This window comes from Sapajus apella, unplaced genomic scaffold, assembly GCF_009761245.1.
Source record: "Sapajus apella isolate SASKATOON/1434 unplaced genomic scaffold, GSC_monkey_1.0 scaffold36, whole genome shotgun sequence".
Lineage (NCBI taxonomy): Eukaryota > Metazoa > Chordata > Mammalia > Primates > Cebidae > Sapajus > Sapajus apella.
The window spans coordinates 34,936,008-34,959,104 of NW_022436976.1; the positions used below are offsets into that span (position 1 = coordinate 34,936,008).

At 35.2% G+C, this 23,097-nt stretch overlaps 1 protein-coding gene across 2 annotated transcripts in view; it reads left to right on the forward strand.

Annotated features, from left to right (window-relative positions):
* The window catches only part of FAF1 (Fas associated factor 1), a 527,910-nt gene that overhangs the window by 71,374 nt on the left and 433,439 nt on the right, over window positions 1-23,097 (forward strand). For both annotated transcript variants that reach the window (XM_032297137.1, XM_032297138.1), the window contains exon 2: window positions 13,867-13,935. In XM_032297137.1, the coding sequence (XP_032153028.1) occupies window positions 13,867-13,935 (69 nt within the window). The remainder of the gene's footprint in view (window positions 1-13,866; window positions 13,936-23,097) is intronic.

Here is a 23,097-nt window from a genome sequence, read left to right on the forward strand (position 1 = left end):
GGAGGTTTCTTGCCTTTGCACAGTAAAGAATTCAAGAATGGGACAGGCATGGTGGCTCATGGCTGTAATCCCAGCACTTTGGGAGCCCAAGGTGGGCAGATCACGAGGTCAGGAGTTCAAGACCAGCCTGACCAATATAATGAAACCCTGTCTCTACTAAAAATAACAAAAGTTAGCCAGGCGTGGTGGTGCTTGCCTGTAGTCCCAGGTACTCAGGAGACTGAGGCAGGGGAATCGCTTGAACCTGAAAGGTGGAGGTTGCAGTGAGTCAAGATGGTACTACTGCACTCCAGCCTGGGCAACAGAGCGAGACTCCATCTCAAAAAAAAAAAAGAATTCAGTAATGAGTCAGGCTGGGCGCAGTGGCTCACACTTGTAATCCCAGCACTTTGGGAGGCTGAGGCGGGCGGATCAGGAGATCGAGACCTTCCTGGTTAATATGGTGAAACCCCGTTTCTATTAAAAATACAAAAATTAGCTGGGCGTGGTGGCATGTCCCTGTAGTTGCAGCTACTTGTGAGGCTGAGGTAGGAGAATTGCTTGAACCTGGGAGGCAGAGGTTGCAGTGAGCTGAGATCACACCATTGCACTCCAGCCTGGGCGACAGAGCTAGACTCCATCTCAAAAAAAGGAAAAAAAAAAAAAAAAAAGGGGAAAAAAAGAATGAGTCAGCATTCAGCAGTGAAATAGCAACTTTTATCAAACTCACACCTCTCCTTGTGGAGCAGGGCTAACCTATAGGCAGTGTGCCAAAGGCCCCTGTGGGCTATTGGCTAACAGTATTTATACTCACTTTTAATCATATGCAAATCAAGGGGCAGGTTATTCAGAAATCCCTAGAAAAGGAGTGGTAACTTCTGTATTGTTGTGGCATTTGTGAAGTGTCATGGTGGTGGTGGGAGTTAAGTATCTTATGCTAATAAACAATGAGGGCCACTAGAGGTTACTTTTGGCGCCATCTGCAGGTTCTGGCCATTTTCTTCAGTTTGTTAAGTCCTGCTGGTCTCCTGTTATGGAAGGAAGGAGCTATAAAAGCCTGGCATTTACATTTCAAATAATGTCTAGTACAATTTTACCTGAAGATTTAGGGAAGCAGTAAAAAGGGTGACCATTTACCCAGGGCCAAAGGGTAAAAAGGCATCATTAGCTTCAAAAAGTTAGCCCTACCAGGATACTTAAACGATGTTTTAGGCACCCCAACGATGTTTTAGGTTCAGTTCTCGACCACTGCAATAAAGTAGATATCTTAATAAAATGAGTCACTATTTTTTTGGTTTCCCAGTGCACATAAGTTATGTTTACACTATTAAGTGTACAGAAGCATTATGTCTTTAAAAAAAAAGGCACGTACCTTAATTTTAAGATACTTTATTGTTAAAAAATGCTAATTTTCACCTGAGCCTTCAGCAAGTATTAATCTCTTTGCTGGCGAAGGAAGGGTCTTGCCTCAGCATTGGTGGCTACTGACTGATCAAGACAGTGGTTGCTGAAAGTTGGGGTAGCTCTGGCAGTTTCTTAAAATAAGACAACAATGACATTTGCTGCATTCGTTGGCCCTTCTTTAATGAAAGGTTTTTCTGTAGCATGCAGTCCTGCTTGATAGCATTTTACACACACTAGAGCTTTTTTTCAAAATTAGAGTCAATCTTCTGAAACCCTGCTGCTGCTTTATCAATTAAGGTTATGTCATATTCTAAATATTTTGTTCTCATTTCAGCAGTGTTCATAGCATCTACATCATCTCAAGAAACCACTTTGTTTGCTCATCAATAAGAAGCAACTTCTTATCTATTCAGGTTTTATCATAAGATTGCAGCAATTCATGCATATCTTAACACTCCACTTCTAATTCTGGTTATCTTGCTGTTTTCACCATATCTGCAGTTACTTCTTCTGTTGAAGTCTTGAATCCCTCAAAATTATCCATGGGAGTTGGAATCAACTTCTCCCAAACTCCTGTTGATGTTGATATTTTGACCTCTTCCCATGAATTATGAATATTCTTAATGGCATCAAAAAATAGTGAATCCTTTCCAGAAGGTTTTCAATGCACTTTGCCCAGATCCCTAAGAGGAATCACTATTTATGGCAGCTAGTAAACCCTTATGAAATGTATTTTCTAAATAGTAAGACTTGAAATTCAAAAATAATCCTTGACCCATGAGCTACAGAATGAATGTTGTGTTAGCAGCTAGAAAAACAACTTTGATCTCTTTGTACATCTCCATCTGAGCTCTTGAGTCACCAAGAACATTGTCAGTGAATAGTACTAGTTTGAAAAGAATCTGTTTTTCTAAGCAGTAAGTCCCAGAAGCTGGCTTAAAATATTCAGTAACCCATGCTGTAAAGAGATGTGCTGTCACTCAGGCTTTGTTGTTTCATTTAGAGAGCACAGGCAGAATAGATTTAGTATAATTCTGAAGGGTTGTAGGATTTTCAGAATGTTCAGTAAGCATTGGCGTCAGTTGAAAGTCACCAGCTGCATTAGCCCCTAATGAGAGAGTCAGCCTGCTCTTTGAAGCTTTGAAGCCAGGCATTAACTTCTCTTTTGCTATGAAAGTCCTAGATGATGTCTTCTTTCAATAGAAGGCTGTTTCATCCACATAGACTGTTATTACTTGTTTAATGTAGGCATCTTCATCAATTATCTTAGCTAGGTCTTCTGAATAAAACTTACTACAGCTACTACATCAGCACTTGTTGCTTCACCTTGCCTTTTTATATTATGGAGTTGACTTCCTTCCCTGAACTTCATAAACCAACCTTTGCAAGCTTCAAACTTTTCTTCTTCAGTGTCCTTACCTGTGTCATAGAATGTAAACAAGTTAGGACCTTGATCTGCATTAGGTTTTGGCTTAAGCAAAAGCTTCAACTGGTTTGATCTTCTATTCAGACCACTAAAACTTTCTCCATATTAACAGTCAGGCTGCTTTGCTTTCTTATTATTTGTGTATTTGCTGGAGTAACACTTAATTTCCCTCAATAAATTTTCCTTTGCATATACAACTTGGCTATTTGGTACAAAGAACCTGGTTTTGAGCTTATCTCAACTTTCAGCGTATCTTTCTCATTAAGCTTAATCATTTTTAGCTTTTGATTTAAAATGAGAAACATGACTTGAATACTTAGAAGGTATTGCTGGGTTATTAATTGGCCTCATTTCAATATTGTGTCTGAGGTAATAGGGAGTCCCAAGGAGAAGGAGACAGATGGGAAACTGGCAGTTCCGTGGAGCAGTCAGGACACATACAAAATTTATTGATGAAGTTCATTGTCTTATGTGGGTATGGTGCCCAAAACAATCGTGGTGCCTCAAAACAATTACAATAGTAACATCAAAGATCATAGGTTACCATAATATATATAATAATAGTGAAAAAATTTGAAACATTGTAAGAATTGCCAAAATGTGACACAGAAACATGCAATCAGCATCTACTATTGGAAAAATGGTTCTGATAGACTTGCTTGATGCAGGGATGCCATAAACCTTTAATTTATTTTTTAATATTTATTTATTTATTTTTTATTTTTGGAGATGGAGTTTCTCTCTGTTGCCTAGGCTGGCGTGCAGTGGTGCAATCTCGGCTCACTGCAACTTCTGCCTCCTGGGTTCAAGTGATTCTCCTGCCTCAACCTCCGAAGTAGCTGGGACTACAGGCGCACGCTGCCACGCCCAGCTAATTTTTTGTATTTTAGTAGAGACAGGGTTTCACCAATTTGCCCAGGCTGGTCTCAAGCTCGAACTCCTGAGCTCATGCAGTTTGCCTGCCTCGGGCTTCCGAAGTGCTAGGATTACAGGCATGAGCCACTGTACCCGGCCCCTTAAATTAAAAAAAAAAATGCAGTATCTACAGAGTGCTGTAGAGTGTAATAAAATGAGTTTGCTTATACAAAATTCTGTCAAGTGATTAAGATTGAATTCATACAAATTAAAACTGGTCTAGAACTAATGAAATCCATAAAGTTCCAGCCAATGCATATACAGGAAACACTTTATAAGGATACCATCATAATGCATCATATAAAAATAAATTTTTCTGAAGATGAACTGGTTTTTAGACCTATACCATGGGATAAGCCACAATCACTTTCAGCAGATGCCAAAATCATAGAACTAACAACTTGAGAACTGGTAACAAAGAGACTTCACAATAGATATGTTTAAAACATATAAAACTGTAAAGAATAGAATTCATAAGCCAGAAATACTGAAAAAAGAGTGGATTGGATTTTGTAAAGAATCTAAAAGTACATCCTCAAAGAAAAAAATCTATAATAGATAGGTAAATTGGAAAACTGTAGGCTTAAAAAAATGATGTAGAAGTTAAAGTGAATCATCACTATACAAATTTGTATAGAAAGTTTAAAAGATGACAACTGGGTGTGGTGGCTCACGCCTGTAATCTCAGCACTTTGGGAGGCCAAAACAGGTGGATCATGAGGTTAGGAGATAGAGACCATTCTGGCTAACATGATGAAACCCCATCTCTACTAAAAATACAAAAAATTAGCCAGGTGTGGTGGCATGTGCCTGTAGTCCCAGCTACTCGGGAGGCTGAGGCAGGAGAATTGCTCGAACCCAGGAGGCAGAGGTTGCAGTGAGCTGAAATTGTACCACTGCGCTCCAGCCTGGGCAGAAGAGCAAGACTCCATCTAAAAGAAAAAAAAAAAAAGAAAATTTAAAAAGATGACATGGAGGCTAGAATGAGATGCACCTACATGGCAAGTAGGAGCTCTGAAAGGGCAGAATTGATTATGTAGGAGAGATAATATTCAAATGAATAAAAGTGGAGAATGTCTTAGATTTATAAAAATATGCAACAGCAAACACCATGTCACATACTTGAACTCATAATAGCAAAATAAAAAAATAAGCACCAAAAGCCCCCAGAGAATGGAATGATTAGAAAACAAGTAGGAACGTGGCAGACTTAAGCCCAATCATAATAATTACATGAAATGTAAGTACTTTAAATACTTTACATAAAAGCAGATATTGTTGTAGTAGATAAAAGCAAGACCTGACTATAGTCTGTCAGGTTAAAAAATATGGAAAGTTATATACTATTAAACTATTATTGAAAAGCTAGATGACAGTATTAATACCACACTAAGTAGACTTTAGTACAAGACATATTACCAAAGATAAAAGAAACATAATCGCAAGAGAATCAATTTTTCAAGAAGTTAACACTTCAAATTTGTATATACTCATTATAACAAGCAAAAATTAGCAAAACTGAAAGCAGATATAGACAAATCCACAGGTACAAATGGAGATTTTCAAGTTCTTTCTCAGTAACTAATAGAACAAGTAGAATCAGTAAAGATACAGGTAATCTGAACAGTAATATCAATAACTAGACTTAATTCCAATGGAGTAAATGGCAGTTATACACAATAACAGGTAGAATGCATGTTTATGTGCATATGAAACATTTAGCAATACAAATTATTGAGCTATTAAGTCTTCATAAACTTCCAAGGACAGAAATGATACAGATAAAGTTCTACATCCACAATGGAATTAAATTAGAAACCAATAACAAAAAGATGTTTGGAAAACCCCTAAGTGTTTAGGAATTAAGTAACAATCTTCCAAATATAACACATGGGCCAAAAAAACAGATCATGAGGGAAACTTTAGAAAAACCTTTGAACTGAATGATAATGAAAACAAATATAAAAATTTGTGAGATATAGCTACAGCAGTGACTAGAGGTAAATTTACAGCTATAAATGCTTACATTAGAAGGGAAGAATGGATCAAAATTGTTGCTCTATACTTCTACCTTAAGAAGATGGAAGAGCAACTTATGCCAAATAAATGGAAAGAAGGAAATAAAAGTGAATTCAGAAATAAGTGAAATAAAAAATAGAGAAAATAATTAAACACTAGTACTTAAAAATTTTTTTTTACATTTTTTATTTTTTAAAAAAATGTCAGTAGTTTTTGGGGAACAGGTGGTGTTTGGTTACATGGATAACTTCTTCTTTAGTGGCGATTTCTGAGATTTTGGTGCTCCCAAAATAGTGTACACCCGAGCACTGTACACTATTCCCATTGTGTAGTCTTTTATCCCTCACCCCACTCCCACCCTTCCCCTCGAGTTCCCAAAGTCCATTGTATCATTCTCATGCCTTTGCATTCTCATAGCTTAGCTCCCACTTTTAACTGAGAACATACAATGTTTGCTTTTCCATTCCTGAGTTACTTCACTTATGATGGTCTCCAACTCCATCTTGGTTGCTGCAAATGCCATTATTTTGTTCTTTTTATGGCTGAGTAGTATTCCATGAAATATATATATATACCACATTTTCTTTATTCACTCATTGATTGATGGATATTTAGGCTGGTTCCATATTTTTGTAATTGTGAATTGTGCTGTTATAAACATGTGCAAGTGTCTTAATGACTTCTTTTCCTCTGGGTAGATACCTAGGAATGGGATTGCTGGATAAAATGGACTTACTTTTAGATTTTGATTAAGGCCATTCTTGCAAGAGTAAGATAGTATCACATTGTGGCTTTGATTTGCATTTGCCTGATCATTAGTGATGTTGAGCATTTTTTCGTGTTTTTTTTTTTTTGCCATTTGTATATCATCTTTTGAGAATTATTGATTCATTTTCTTAGCCCCATTTTTGATAGGATTGTTTCTTTTTTTCTTGCTGTTTTGAGTTCCTTGTAGATTCAGGATCTTAGTTCTTCGTTGGATGCATAGTTTGCCAAGATTTTTTCCCACTCTGTGGGTTGTCTGTTTACACTGCTGATTGTTTCTTTTTGTTTGCAGAAGTTTTTTAGTTTAGTTTCATCTATTTATCTTGGATTTTGTTGCATTTGCTTTTGTGTTCTTGGTTATGAAGTCTTTTCTTAAGCCGATGTCCAGAATAGTTTTTCCAGTGTTATCGTCTAGAATTGTTTGGTTTTAGGTCTTAGATTTAAGTCTTTGATCCATGTTGAGTTGAGTTTTAATAAGGTGAGAGATGAGGATCCAGCTTCATTCTTCTGCATGTGGCTAGCTAGTTATACCAGCATCATTTGTTGAATAGAGTGTTCTTTCCCCACTTTATGTTTTTGTTTGCTTTGTTCAAGATTAGTTGGCTGTAAGTATTTGGCTTTATTTCTGTTCTCTAGTGACCATAGCCTTGTAGTATAGTTTGAAGTTGGGTTATGTGATCCCTCCAGATTTGTTCTTTTTGTTTAGTCTTATTTTGGCTGTATTGGCACGTTTTCAGTTTCATATGAATTTTAGGATTATTTTCTCTAGTTCTGTGAAGAATGATGATGGTATTTTGATGGCAATTGCATTGAAGTTGCAGATTGTTTTTGGCAGTATGGTCATCTTCCCAATGTTGATTTTACCCATCCATGAGTATGGGATGTGTCCATTTGGATCATCTATGATTTCTTTCAGTAGTGTTTTGTAGAGATCTTTCACCTCCTTGGTTAAGTATATTCCTAAGTAATGTTGTTATTATTATTTGCAGCTATTTTAAAAGGGATTGAGTTGTAAATCTGATTCTCAGCTTGGTCGCTGTTAGCATATAGCGGGTGCTACTGATTTGTGTATTGGATTTTGTATCCTGAAACTAAAACTAAATTCATTTATCATATTTAAGAGCTTTTTGGATGAGTCTTTGTTTCCTAGGTATACAATTATATCATTAGCAGACAGCAACAGTTGACTTCCTCTTTACTGATTTGGATGCCCTTTAATTCTGTCTCTTATCTGATTCCTCTGGCTAGGACTTCTAGTACTATGTTTAATAGAAGTGGTGAAAGTGGGCATCCTTGTCTTGTTACAGTTCTCAGGGGGAATGCTTTCAACTTTTCCTGGAACTTCAGTATAATGTTAACTGTGGGTTTGTGATTAATTGGTTTTATTACCTTAAGGTAATAAAACCTTTCTATGCTGATTTTACTGTTTTAATCACAGAGGGATGCTGGATTTTGTCAACTGCTTTTTCTGCATCTCTTGAGATGATCATGTGATTTTTTTGCTTTTAATTTTGTTTATGTGGTGTATCATATTTACTGACTTGTGTATGTTAAACCATCCTGGCATTCCTGGTATGAGACTCACTTGATCATGGTGGATTCTCTTTTTGATATGCTGTTGGATTTGGTTAGTATCAGTTGTAATATCTCCCCTTTCATTTGTAATTGAGCTTAGTTTGATCTTTTCTTTTGGTTCATCTCGGTAATGGTCTGTTCATTTTGTTCATCTTTTCAAAGAACCAGATTTTCGTTTCATATATCTTTTGTATTTTTGTTTGTTTCAATTTCATTTAGTTCTACTCTGATCTTGGTTATTTATTTTTTTTCTGCTGGGTTTGGGTTTGTTTTCTTCTTCTTCTCTAATTTCTTGAGGTGTAACCTTAGATTGTCTTATTTGTGCTCTTTGAGACTTTTTGATGTAGGCATTTAATGGTATGAACTTTCCTCTTAGTACCACTTTTGCTGTATTCCAGAGGTTTTAATAGGTTGTATCACTATTATTGTTCAGTTCAAAGAATTTTTTAGTTTCCAGCTTGATTTCATTGTTGACCCAAAGATCATTCAGGAGCAGATTATTTAGTTTCCATGTATTTGCATGGTTTTGAGGCTTTCTTTTGGAGTGATTTCCAATTTTATTCCACTGTGGTCTCACAGAGTACTTGATGTAATTTCCGTTTTCTTAAATTGATTGAAACTCATTTTGTGGCCTACCGTATGGTCTGTCTTGGAGAATGTTCCCTGTACTGATGAATAGAATGTATATTCTGCAGTTGTTGGGTAAAATATTCTGTAAATATCTGTTAAGTTCATTTGTTGTAGGGTGTAGTTTAAGTTCATTGTTTCTTTGTTGACTTTCTGTCTTGATGACCTGTCTAGTGCTGTCAGTGGAATATTGAAGTCTCCTGCTGTTACTGTGTTGCCATCCATCTCAGTGTCAGGTGCATATATATTTAGTATTGTGATATTTTCCTGTTGGCCTAGTCCCTTTATTGTTGTATAATGTCCCTCTTTGTCTTTTTTAACTGTTGTTGCTTTAAAGTTTGTTTTGTCTGATACAAGGATAGCTACTCCTGCTTACTTTTGGTGTCCATTTGTGTGGAATATCTTCTTCCACCCCTTTACCTTAAGTTTATATGAGTCTTTACATGTTAGGCAGTCTCTTGAAGACAACAGATACTTGGTTGGTGAATTTGTATCCATTCTGTCATTCTGTATCTTTTAAGTGGAGCATTTAGGCCATTTATGTTCAATGTTAGGGTTGAGATGTGAGGTACAGTCACTCTGTTGTGCTAACAAATACTAGATCTTATTCCTCTAGTATTAAAAAAAAACAAACTGTGTTTTTGTACCCATTAACTATCTTGCCTTTATTCTCCTCTGCCCACTGCCCTTGGCAGCTGCTAGTTACCATCATTCTACTCTCTATTCAACATTCTCTATTTTTGATGCTTTGTTCCTCTGGTTTCTTTTAGATTTTTGTTCATGATTTTTTAGCTCTATGAGCATGTTTAAGATGATGATTGATAGACTGTCTACTGAGTCTGATGTCTGTTTTTCCTCAGGGACGGTTTCTGTTAATTTCTCCCTTGAATGGGCCCCGTACTTTGTTGCTTCTCTGCATACTTTACATATATTTAAATGGAAATTTAAAACGTATATCTCTGGAAATTAGATTGGTCTTCATCCTCATGTTTTGTTTTTGTTGCTTTCTGTGGGTTGCAATTGTTTGTTTAATGACTTCTAAACTATTTTTGTAACTTAGTTTTCTTTGTCACGGGTGGTTTCTGTCTTAGTCTACTTGTTCATCATAACAAAATACCATAGTCCAGTTGGCTTCAACAAAACACATTTATCTTCTTGTAGTTCTTTGTTGATGGCCTGTCCTCAAGGTACCAGCATGGTCAGCTTCTGGTGAGGGCTCTCTACCTGACTTGTAGATCGCTGACCTCTTATTCTCACCTGATACGATGACAAGAGAGACAGCAAAGTTTTTTTTTTTAAATTATGTAATTTTCTAATCTTTCAAGCTTGAAACAAGTTCTTTGGTATCTCTTCTTACAAGGGCATTAATCTTTTTTTTTTTTTAATAACTTTTTATTTTTATGGACTTAGGAGTACAAGCGTAATTGAGTTACATGGATATATTGTGTAGTGGTAAAGTTTGGGCTTTTTGTGTACCTGTCACCTGAATAGTGTACATTGTACCTGTTAAGTAGCATTTTGTCCCTTTCCGCCTCCTACCCTGCCATATTTTGGAGTCTCCAGTGTCTGTCATTCTACTCTGTATGTTTATGTGTACCCATTGTTTAACTCTTACAAATTAGAACAAATGGTTCTTGACTTTCTGTTTTGGGATCATTTCACTAAGGATAATGGCCTCCTGATTCATCCATGTAAGGGTACTAATCCTATCACGAAGGTTCTACCTTCATAACCTCATCTAGTCCTGGTTACCTCTCAATGACCTCATATCCAAATACCAGCATCGTGGAGTTTAGAATGCCACCATGTAAATTTTGAGGAGGATACAGATATTCAATCCATAGCAGTCTCTTGTTTTTAAGCTGTGGTCTACTAGTGTTTTGTTTTTCAACTTTTGTTTTAGATTAGGGGGTACAGATAGATATTTATTACCTGGGTATGTTGTGTGATGTTTGGGGTACGAATGATCTTGTCACTCAGGTACACAACATAGTACCAAATAGTCAACCCTTGCCTCTCTCCACATTCTAGTAGTGCAGTTTTATTGTCGCTGTCTTTCTGTCCATGAGTACCCGATGTTTAGCTCTCAGTTATAAGTGAGAAAATGCAGTGTGTGGTTTTTTTCTTTCTGCATTAATTTGCTTAGGATTATGGCTTCCAGCTTAATTCATGTTGCTGCAAAGGACATGATGTAGTTATCTTCATGGCTGTATAGTATTCCACGATAACGCTTCATGGTCTTCCAGTTACTTAAGACTTTCTAGTTCCAGGAGCTCATCTGGAGTGTCCATGCAGGTCACAGAGGTTACCATAGTGTCCATGGTGCCATCAGTCAGCCTAAAAGACCTTACAAGTTGATTCCTTGACTATTTTGCAGAGCTCTGACAAACTTGATTCTGAGGGTTTTTGCTCAGTTTTTTAGTGTTTCTGTGGAGGAACAGATTACCTACTCTATCTTGTACTACACTCCATCTTAGAACTAGCTACTCCTCCATTTTTGTTGACAACACTGAGTAAGTGTATTTTTCTTGTGCTTTTTTATATTTCTTGCTGTTGGACTCTCTGTGCACTCCTTGTGATTTTTCTGTTCTCTTCTGTGCAAACTCTGCCTTATTGTAACTGTTCTTGTAGCTCTTATAAGTATTTGGGAGCTGTTGGATTATCCTTCTCATTTATCTGAAAATGAAGATTGCATTTTTTGCTACTGCTTTACTTGTTTGCCTTAGTTTTATATGATATCCAGAATCGAAAGTGTTCCACTATGCCCTCAAATTCCCTTTTGCTGCCTTTTCATCATTAGTCCTTAGTCTCATCCACATTCCTGCCAATCATTTATATTTCAGTTCTCATAATTTTGTCTTTTCCAGAATGTCATACAAATGGAATCATATAGTATATAGCCTAAAAAAGGCTATATACTATACATGAGCTATTTTTGTGGTGTACTATATACTATAATGGCCTTATATAGCCTTTTAAAATGCAGTTTGAATTTGGCTTCTTTCATTTAACACAATTTGAGATTTATTTGTGTTATTTTGTGTTGTCAGTAGTTCATTTTTGTTTCTGAGTAGTTTCCTTTTCATAGATGTACAGTTGAAGGACATTTGGGGTGTTTTTTGTTTTTAATAGAATAAAGCCGCTGAAAAAATTCATATTAGGTTTTCATGTGAGCTAAAATACTCATTTCTTTTGGAGAAATACCTAAGAGTGGGATTGTTGGGTCATAACTTTCTAAGAAATTGCCAAACTCTCTTTCCATGTGGCTGTATAATTTTGTATCCTGATTAATGTAGGAGAGATCCAGTTCTTCTGCATCCTCACCACCCCTTGGTATTGTCAGTATTTGGGATTTTAATACTCTAAAATGTGGAAGTGATATCTCTCTGTGTTTTGCTTTTCCCTAATGACTTATGATGTCAAGCATGTTTTCATGTGCTTACTCATCATCTGTATATCTTTTTTGGTGACTTTTCTGTTAAAATATTTTGTTTTAAAAAATTTAGTTTTAGGCCAGGTGCAGTGTCTCACGCATGTAATCCCAACAATTTGGGAAGCCGAGGCAAGAGGATTGCGTGAGCCCAAGAGTTTGAAATGGGCCTGAACATGCTATCTCTTCAAAAAATGAAAAAAAAAAAAAAAAAAACAAAACAAAAAAAACAAAAAAAAACATTAGCTGAGTATGGCGTCATGTGCCTCTGGTCCCAACTACTTGGGAGGCTGAGGTGGGATCATTGCCTGAGCCCAGAAGGTCGAGGCTATAGAGAGCTGTGTTTGTGCCACTGCACTCTAGCTTGGGTAACATAGTGATGCCCTGTCTCTTAAAAAAAAATTTATATATATATATATGTAGGTTTTATGAATTCTTATATTCTGTTTACAAGTCCTTGGTTAGACATATATTTTGCAGCTATTTTTTCCAAGTCTGTGATTGCCTTTTTAATTTCTTAACCATGTCTTTCAAAGAGCAGTAGTTAGCCGAGTGCGGTGGCTCATGCCTGTTATCCCAGCATTTTGGGAGGCCAAGGTGGGCAGATTACCTGAGGTCAGGCATTCAAGACCAGCCTGACCAACATGGTGAAACCCTGTCTCTACTAAAAATACAAAAATCAGCCGGGTGTGATGGTGTGCGCCTGTAGTCTCAGCTATTCAGGAGGCAGGAGAATTGCTTGAACCCAGGGGGTGGAGGTTGCAGTCCGCCAAGATTGTGCCATTACATTTTAGCCTAGGTGACAGAGTGAGACTCTGTCTAAAAAAAAAAAAAAAAAAAAAAAAAAGAAAAAGAGCAGTAGTCATTAATTTTAATAAAGTCAATTTTATCATAGTTTTGAGTTGTGCTTTTCCTGTTATATCTAATTAATGTTTGCCTAGTCTGGTCACAAGTATGTACTCCTATAGTTTTTTTCAGGAACAGTACCAGAAATATAATTTCATATATGTAGTTAAAATTTTTTTAGTATTTATGTTAAAAGGGTAAAAAGAAATGTGTGAAATTAATTTTAACAGTATGTTTTATTTAAGCCAGTTTGTCAAACACTTCCATTTCCACATGTATTCAAAGGAAAAATTATTAATGAGATAGCTTACATTTTTAATTTTTGTGCTAAGTCTTACCTGATGTGTATTTTGTACTTACAGCACATCTTAACTCAATTAAGCCACATTTCAAGGACTCATTAGCTACATATGTCTAGTGGCTACCAGAGAGTGGCTGGTAGTAGCTATTAGACAATACAGATCTAGAAGTTTTATTGGTTTAGATTTTACTTTAGGTCTGTTATACATTTTGAGTTAGTTTTTATGTAAAGTACAAGTTATGGGTTGAAATTGATTTGTTTTACAGTTGGTTGTCCATCAGAATCTTTTGAATAAAAGTTATTCTTGGTAATTAGAGATCATTTTGGGTGTCAAAGCTCAAGTTTTAAATATACTTTCTTTTGCTGCTTTATTTTTTTCAGAGCAATGTAAATTTACTTTGTAATTAACAATGTCCACAGATATGTCAAATGCTTAGAGTTGTTAAACGTTTAGTGTTTGACTTTATTCGTATACCTATTTGAATTTAAATTACATATCATGCTATTTACGTTTTTAAGTCTGATTTACCTTCCCATTTCTAAAATTATATGTAAAATGCTTATTTACTTTGTTTCCAGGCATGTACTGGCATTGAAAACATTGATGAAGCTATTACATTGCTTGAACAAAATAATTGGGACTTAGTGGTAAGTACTTTTTTCTTTCTCTGACTAGTAATCAAATTTTATGAATTCTTAAATGTCTTTAATATTTTTTTATACATGGGTTCAGCATACCATAGCTCGTCTATAACTCTAAGCTGAATTAATAAATTCTAAATGCCATATCTTTTATATGAAGTTTATATTTAGCTCAGTATTAAATTTTTATGAATACCTAGATAATGTAAATGACTTTTAAAGTTGTTCTCTTATTTTACTATGTATTATGGTTCATCTTCCCATGTGGTATTTTGGTGGAGATGCTTGAAAGGAGAGAAGAGTCAGACTTGTCTGACTGAATAATTTATTTGATGTTTACCCCTGACTTCTGGGGCCTTCAATGGTAATTAATCCTTTCTAAAGCTGTTGAAGTAGTTGCATTCTGCTGTGGTTTTCTTTACAAACTTCAGGCAGTATATTATAGAGGTGGCTTAGCTTTCTCTTCTTTTCTTTCTTTTCTGGCAATAACTCAAAAGGCATGGCAAAGCATAGCACTAAACATTCACCTATTACAAAGCAGACTAAAAATGGGTTGTGCAATGGTATTGGAGCAGTATTGGTTGTGTCAGGATGACACAGATGTCTCTTAATGCCTTTGAAGTGCTAAAAAAGTTTAAAATATAATTTTGAAGAAGTGCTAATTTTCAGAAGTCAGAACTTAAGATATGTACTTACAGGAGTGAGTTTAGATATGTAGGTATACGTACACATATGTTATATGGACTTACATAATTAACTCTTGATGTCCGTGTGCTTTATGTAGACTTACTAGTTCTTTAAACTCACAATATGAAAAGGTTTTCTTCTCAGATTATAAAAGTAATGATGCTAATGTAATGAAATGAGAAGGTGAAAAATTTACAAAGAAAATATCAGTTACCTTTAATCCCATCACTCAGATAATAATTGTTTCACATTTTTAAGTTATATTATTCCAGATTATCTTCTATAATTATGTGATTAAAAATTTTTAAAATTAAAAATTTTTAAAATATACAAGTGATTGTTTTATACCTTCTGTTCTGTAATCTGCATTTTTCACTTAATTGTGGCTGTTCAAATATTAAAGTTTGTCTAGCATTTGATAGTGTAGCTGTAACATAATAATTTAACCAACTAGTCCTATGCTTCTTGGGCATTTAAGATTTTCGCAGCATTTTGCTATTATGAACATTACTGTAGAGAACATTCCTGCATATACATGTTACATATTTAACCTAATCTTTACCAGAAGAAATGGAATAAATTAAATTTGTAATTAAATTTCGGAGCCAAATTACATGCATATTTTTGGAGTGTTGAATACTTTTTAACCAAATGGACTTCCAGATTGGTTTTACTAATTTAAAATTCTACCAACTATGTATATTTTTGAGATTTCATATTTCGTTAAACCAATGCTTCCTTTTTTGTGTTTTTATACTTGTCAAATTTTAGAAATATTTGTATAGCTTGACTCTAAGTGTATGTTTTTAACCACTGTTACTAGACTCCAACAAAACATGATATAGGTGACAGCTCCATGATTGCCATATACAGGAAAGGAAGAAAGGCAGCAACTTAATTGAAATGATGCTTCCAAGTTTCTTGAGTTTTCTTTCACAATAAAAAGTGCTGTGCTTTATTTAGTTGTGTATTTTGGGAGTGTCTACTGGAGAGGCTGATGGAAATTACTGGGGTGATTAAAAATTCCTGTAAGCCACTCTTGCATGGTACTTATAAGAGGGATATGGAATAGAGGAAAGGGTGATTGTGGGTTGGGAGTACAAGTCTTTAATGTGGGAATTACCAGTTTTGGGGAGGGAAGTATGTTCTTTTCCATATCTGCTTCCTATTGGTTCATGTCCATTAGTTTTGAACGTTAAAACACTTACTGGTTGTGAATATTTTCTCAGTACAGCCTATGCAGAGTATTGCAAAAGGAGAATTTTCTCAGATAGTGTTGATTAACTGAATGGTAAGGTACTCTTCCACTATTTCTGAGTTATTTTATTTTGGAAAATATTCTAAGAACACTTGGGTTTAAAACACTGGTGTTATATTTGTGCAGAAATGCAATCATACATTGTATGAGGCCCAAGCAAAAACACCAGGCTATCTTTCAGAACCTTTAATTTTGGCTTTCTTTTGAGATATATCTCCCAGCTGGCTTTTCTTCACAAATAATCCACTCTTATTGACAGTAAAGATTTACTGTGCTGGCCGGGTGCAGTGGCTTATGCCTGTAATCCTAGCACTTTGGGAGGCTGAAGCGGGTGAATTACCTGAGGTCAGGAGTTCAAGACCAGGCTGGTTAACATGGTGAAACCCTGTCTCTAATAAAATTACAAAAAATTAGGTGGGCATGGTGGCGGGTGCCTGCAATCCCAGCTACTCAGGAAACTAAGGCAGGAGAATTGCTTGAACCCGGGAGGCGGAGGTTGCAGTGAGCTAAGATTGTGCCACTGTACTCCAGCCTGGGCGACAGAGCAAAACTCTGTCTCAAAAAAAAAAAAAAAAAAAAAAAAAGATTTACTATGCTTTGTAATGATCTTGCTACATTTTATCGTTTCTCCTGTTTTTATACAGCACTCACTTTGTTTTTTAAAAATTAAACTTAAATATTTTGAATAATCCATCACTAGTTTGAACTCTTCAGTAGCATCAAGGAACTTTGTTATGTTCTCTATATTTTGCCTGTGTCTTATATTTTGTGTTTCTGAATTATTACTATTGCTGATCTGCGTTTTCTAGGCTTTACAGAACAGTTTACATTAATTGAGTTTTAACCTAGGACATGTCTGTATTTTATATTTCCTGCACATATCACCTGGACCTCTCCAGTGTTTTTGTGCACATTTTTGCTAGGGAAATGTAAAGGAATCTCAGTCACTACAGTCTGGAATTGTGATGAAGTTAAAAAAACAATCTAATAAAAAAACGCACTCAGTGAGCATTGAGTGTTTACAGTGCATCTGAATTTTTGCTAGATACAGTGAGGACTTAAAAAATAAAACAAGATATAGTCTCTAACTTTGAGAATTGTGCTGAAAAATCAGTAAGACACATGGTCTTGGATCTGTCGAGTATTACTTATCAGAAATGCTTGGGAAAAAAGAATGTCCAGATTTTGGATTTTTTCAGATTTTGGAATATTTACATTATACTATTGAATATTAGTATTGCTAATCCAAAAATCTGAAATCCAAAATGTTTCATCAAGCATTTCCTTTTGAATATCCTGTTAAGCACTCAAAATGTTTAGGATTTTGGAACATTTTGGATTTTGAATTTTTGGATTAGGGATGCTCAAAGTAACTTCCTAAAAAAAGTGATTGCAAATATTTTAGCTATTTTGTAGATCTAAACACACTTTTAACACCTATTCTATATGAAAATAGAGTCCAGTCCCAAGAATTCTAGCTATTACTTACTTTTCCCAGATCTGTCACATTATTTTGTTATATGGGCTGCTGTCTGCAAAAGAGGTATTCCAAACTCTATGTTTTAAATACTCCACAGTTGGCTCTACTTATTTTGGGGTAACCACAGGTTAGATTGTATATATCAAAATTCTGAAAACAAAGTAACATGAACTAATACTTTTAGGAAATGTCTCAGTCTACTGTTTTACTTGACAGGAATCCTGTAGGTCTCTCCCAAGGTTATCTCCCTCTAACTGTTGTCATTTTTCACATTACTCTGCACTTAGAGTTAAGAGAAGCTGAATATCATTACAGTTGAGGTTCTTCCCTTGAGATGAATATTTTCCATTTATATCCAGAAAGGTAAGTACCTAAGGAAGAACTAGTGAGAGTGAGTTTTAGAATCTTTTACTAAAGGGCTGCCTTTTTCCGTGGAAACGTGCTACATGAACATTCTAAATTCTAATCTAGGCCTTAGAATTGACCCACTTCTCTCTTTGTGTTTTCACAATAGAAGAATTTGGGCCAGGGGAGAATAAAAATCTATATGGCTTATGTGATTTTGATTAATCAAAATGTTAGCTATAGTGGTAAACACATTGCCTTAATATTGAATTGAAGGAAGAGCCCTGGCTTTTCAAACCTCTTAGTAATTTATTGAGTCTAGCCTTGGCCAAGTTACTTCTCTCTAACTTCTGAATTTCCTCATATAAAATAAAGGATTTGTACTAGATTATGCTCAAGCTCCCATGATAAATGAAGTATTTCTGAAGGATCTATTATGTCCTAATTTTTTGTTAAAATTCTGTGAATAGCAGTCATTTATAAATAGAAGTACAAAAATTTTTAGTAGAATTTTATAAGTTTGAAACATTTTTAAACAGACTATTAAAAAATTCTTTTAACAACTTTATAGTGTAGATGATGGCAGGAGAAGATGCTCTGCCAGTTATTTTACACAAGGTCTCTAGATATGAAACTTCTTCAATAAGTTAAAATTTCCAATAATCTCTAGCAGTTCCAGGGAAAGATATCTGACATATACTTGATAACACAATGCCAAGTGAAATAAAGTGAAAGTAAACATTAACCTAGCCCATACTACATTTTAAGTACTCTATGCTCTTAGGAAATGATTTTCGAACTTTGCACTCAATTTCTGCTGTAGCTTGCTGCCTCTGCTGACATTGCTGTTTTGCTGAAGAAAGACTCTATTCACACTGCTTCTATTTATCTTTAACTACATGTTTCAACCTACGGCAAGAGTGAAACAAATCTGCATATGTATTTCTATATTGTTATTTAATTTTTAGTTCTCAAAGATAATTTTGTACTAATAGAAGCTTATAGTACATTCATTTACACTGAAGAGTCAAAACTAAGGAAAATCATAATGCACATAATCTGCCTCATTTTAAGATCCATTGAGGTACTTTGAGACATTTCCACCAATTTTCACTTTTGAGGAAACATATTTTGATGATTGCCCTAACATTTCATGTAACAGTTTCTTCCACAATTATTCTCAGGATGTGGCTATAGAGGTCCTCAAATGTGCACTGCTTTTCTACTTTATACAGTGTTATGAACACCTGCAGTTTTGTGAATGAATAGACTAACCATTGATAATAATGAGTTTCTGTTCTCATCTGAAAGCAGCCAAGCATTGAGCACTGGCCTTCATCAGTGGCCATCAGACACTGGTTTATATTTGCACAGATGCTTGCTATAACAAAAGAGAAGTTACTATGAAATAATAGCTCATTATATCAATTTCTACTTCTTTACTACAGCTCATTATTTACAAAATTTTTCAATTTCTCAGTTTTTAAGCTGACAATTATTCTATCTTCTATTGTCTCTTCTTTAATTGAGGGTTTATTTTGTGTTAGGTATCATGTCAAGTGACATACTTACATTATTTCACTTAATCCTCACAGCAGTCCCAAAAGGTAAATAGGGAAATGTTAGATTATACAGATGAGACCTGAGGGCTAACAAAGTTAACTGTCCAAGCTCACATAGCTATTAAGTGGTAAAATTTTGAACCCAGGCCTATCAGTTCATGAGGAATTGTCATAGCTATAAACCACATTTTAAGATTACTTATTATATTTTCCCTACCTAGTATGCTGTTCTTCTTTGTACTTGTTTTTTCTTCCAACTGCTTATAAATAATGTTATATTGGGTTTTGGCTGTAATCACATGGTGGTGCTTTACTCTAAATATGTTTATGCTTTGTTTTCAAATAGATTCTCAGTTCTAGAGGAAGTGAATTGTGTTTCTTAGTAGTTTTGTCTTTGGTGCATAGTAGTTGCCTAATGAATACTTGACTGATTGAGTTTATTATTAGCAAGTTTATTTTTAGATCTATTCTTTCTCTGTCGTTTGGATATTTGAATATATTTGCTGTTAAGACTTACTCTTACTGATACTACTTTTCCTTGTCTGGCAAACATAAGGTTTGAGGAAAGAGCAGGATAACCTAGACACCCAAGGAATAGGAAAGGGCTGGTTTTGATATCTAACTAGTAAAATGACATGATTTCTACCTATTGTGGCTTTTTTAAGAAATACTTTTCACAAATCTTTGCAGTTTTTTTCTAAGCATGTCATACGAATCTTTCTTTCCTGTTTACATTTGGTTGTACCATTCTACTGTAAGAAAAGCTCATTATATAGCCTAACCTATTTAAAAGTTTTTTTTTTTTTTTTTTAAATCAGTTCTGATTCTCAGGAGAAAACTTAAGGTGATAAAATACTGCTAAAGTATAATTAGGTGTGAAAGAATTTTTTTTTTTTACCTTTCAAAGGAAAGTAAGTTTTTAGAAACATGAAATTCTCAGTTTACTAAACGCACATTGCTTTATCTGATCAAATCAAAAACCCTTTGAAGTTCACAATTTTTCTCAATTGCAATTTGACCTTTTGCTTATTTTTACGTTGGATTTTGCTCTACCTGTTGTATCATTTTGTCTATCAATATAATCTAGTTCTAGAATTACTTTATTGCATGAAAGAAACATCTGTTTCATAAAATCTATGATAGACAACAGTTCAGAGGCTTTAGGACCCAATAAAAATGTGTTGTGTTAATCATCTAGCAGAACATGCTGGTGCCTATTGTTGAATGCGTTTTGGAAACATGTAGCTAATATTTACTGTTTTTTGGTATCTAGTACTACTTATGTAAATTGACAGTATAAATATGTTTGAGAACATAAACTATTTAAATGAAACAGGGATTCAGCTCATAGCTGGAAAACCAGTTTAAAGGCTTTATGCTAATTCTGAACAAGTAGCGTATGCTACTTATGACTTGGACATTTAAAAGAAAATAAAAATTTAGACTGGGCGCAGTAGCTCATGCCTATAGTCCCAGCACTTTGGGAAGCCAAGGTGGGTGAATCATTTAGTTGAAGACCAGCCTGGCCAACATGGCAAAAACTCTTCTCTACCAGAATATACAAAAATTAGCCCCACGTGGTGGTGCATGCCTGTGGTCCCAGCTACTCAGGAGGCTGAGATGGGATGATGGCTTGAGCCTGGGAAGCAGAGGTTGCAGTGAGCTGAGATTGCACCAGTGCGCTTGAGCCTGGGTGACAGAGTGAGACACTGTCTCCAGTTCTACACAGACTCAAGCCAACAAAACATATAAAAAAAAAAAAAGAAAAAGAAAAATGTAAATTGCTCCATTTTTAAAATTATTCATATCAATCAGATGCACTGTGTGCTTAATATTTTTTAAAGCTTACTGACCTACAAGTTAGCTTGATTTAATTTATTTCTATTACTGGAAGTTATTTAGACAAAATATCATCACAGCCAAGTTTAGCGTACCTGTAAATGTGATGACTTGACAGTTCTTCTTGCTGGTTTCAAGAATCAGCTGACATAAATCAGTGAGTGCTTGGAAAATAAAAAATAATATGGCAGTTAAAATTCCTGTTCCTACTCTCAGTTTTTTAAAAATTTGCTATTTAATGGTAATATAATTCCTTAAAATTTTAAATTACACTTCTCTATCTTTAAGTAAAATGTTAATTAAAGTGTTCATGTACAAATATTAATATCTTTTTGGATTTGATTTATATTTAATTTAATGCTTAATTTTTTAGCATTTTATATTTTTATATTATGCTCATCTAAATACTTCTTTATCTCTTGTGCATGTACTCAGTTTCTCTCAAACACATACTTGCTCTATATCTTAAAAAGCCAAGTTTAAAATTTATGTGGTAAATATAATTCTTTAGATTCCAAGGTATTCTAAGATTAATCTTTGTGTATATCTGCTTTAGTTACAGGAAACTGAATAGTAGAGTTGTTCTTTAAATGCTTCTGTTACTGGAGTTGGGCTTTCTTCTTTAGCTTAATGTTAAAAGCTCTATCATTTAACCCCTCCTCTTCATCATGAATGAGTTTTCATAACTCTTGGAGTATGTATAACTTCATAATCTAGCCAGTTACTCTATAACCTCAAACATGCCATATGTATTTCTGCCTCTAAGTTTTTTGCTATTATAGGTCTCCCTTGGATGTTTTCCTCTATTTCTTGTTGACCATCCAATTTTTTTCTTTTTTCATAAAAGCCTTTAGGAACTATCCAAATTTCATCTTTCCTTTAAAGCTCACCTGAAGTCTTATCCCTTATTCCTTAACAGGCTATTCTCTCAGTGGGGACACCTGTCACTATTTTGTTGCCTCTTTCCCTCACTCAAGCATACATGTGTGTGTACACGCACACGCATGCACACACACATATACACACCCTCTTCTACATTTAAAGAGAATGTCTACTAATTGTTGAAAGGATTTAAATGATTTCCTGCTAGGGTGTGTAAGGAAGAGCTGTATTGATAAATATACACTTTGATTCATAGATATAGCTGGGGAAATGCATTGTATGATACATTTAATAAAGCCATGACTAGCAACTGTGTAGATGTCTTTGAAGATATTTAAGTAGCCCTAATGTAATGTGATATTGTTACCAACATGTTGGCATTTTGACTTTTTTTTTTAAGCGGGAGATTTATTATATTTTTCTTATGCCAAAACTGACGTATAGTTCTAGAGGTTAGTTGCCTATATAGTCAGAGTTCTGTATTTTAGGGGTATGGCAAGTCCAATAGCACTCTCACAAATTCTGTGTTCAAATTTTGGGACTTATTTTTTTTTTTAGTAATTGGTTTACTGCACAGAGGATGAATATTTTAAAATGTATAATGAGTGATAACAGTGTGCTTAGAACACTATGATATCTAAAAACGAAAGGAACTACAGAAAACTTGCAAATTAGTGTAGAGCTCTCAGTATCCTTTTTCAGACTTCTGCTAATGTTAACATCTTTACAGCTACGGTACACAACAATTGGCATAGTGCTATTGGTAGTTTTCTGTCTGTCTTTTTTTTCCCCCTTTTTGAGACAGAGTCTCACTCTGACGCCCAGGCTGGAGTGCAGTGATGCAATCTCAGCTTACTGCAGCCTCTGCCTCCCAGGTTCAAGCAATTCATCTGCCTCAGCCTTCCGAGTAGCTGGGACTTCAGGCCTGTGCCACCACGCCTGGCTAATTTTTGTATTTTTAGTAGAGACGGGGTTTCGCCATATCAGCCAGGCTGGTCTTGAATTCCTGACCTTGTGATCCGCCTGTTTCAACCTCCCAAAGTGCTGGGATTACAGGTGAGAGCTACTGTGCCTGGCCAAGTTTGAGCAATTCTTTTGCCTCAGCTTCCCTAGTA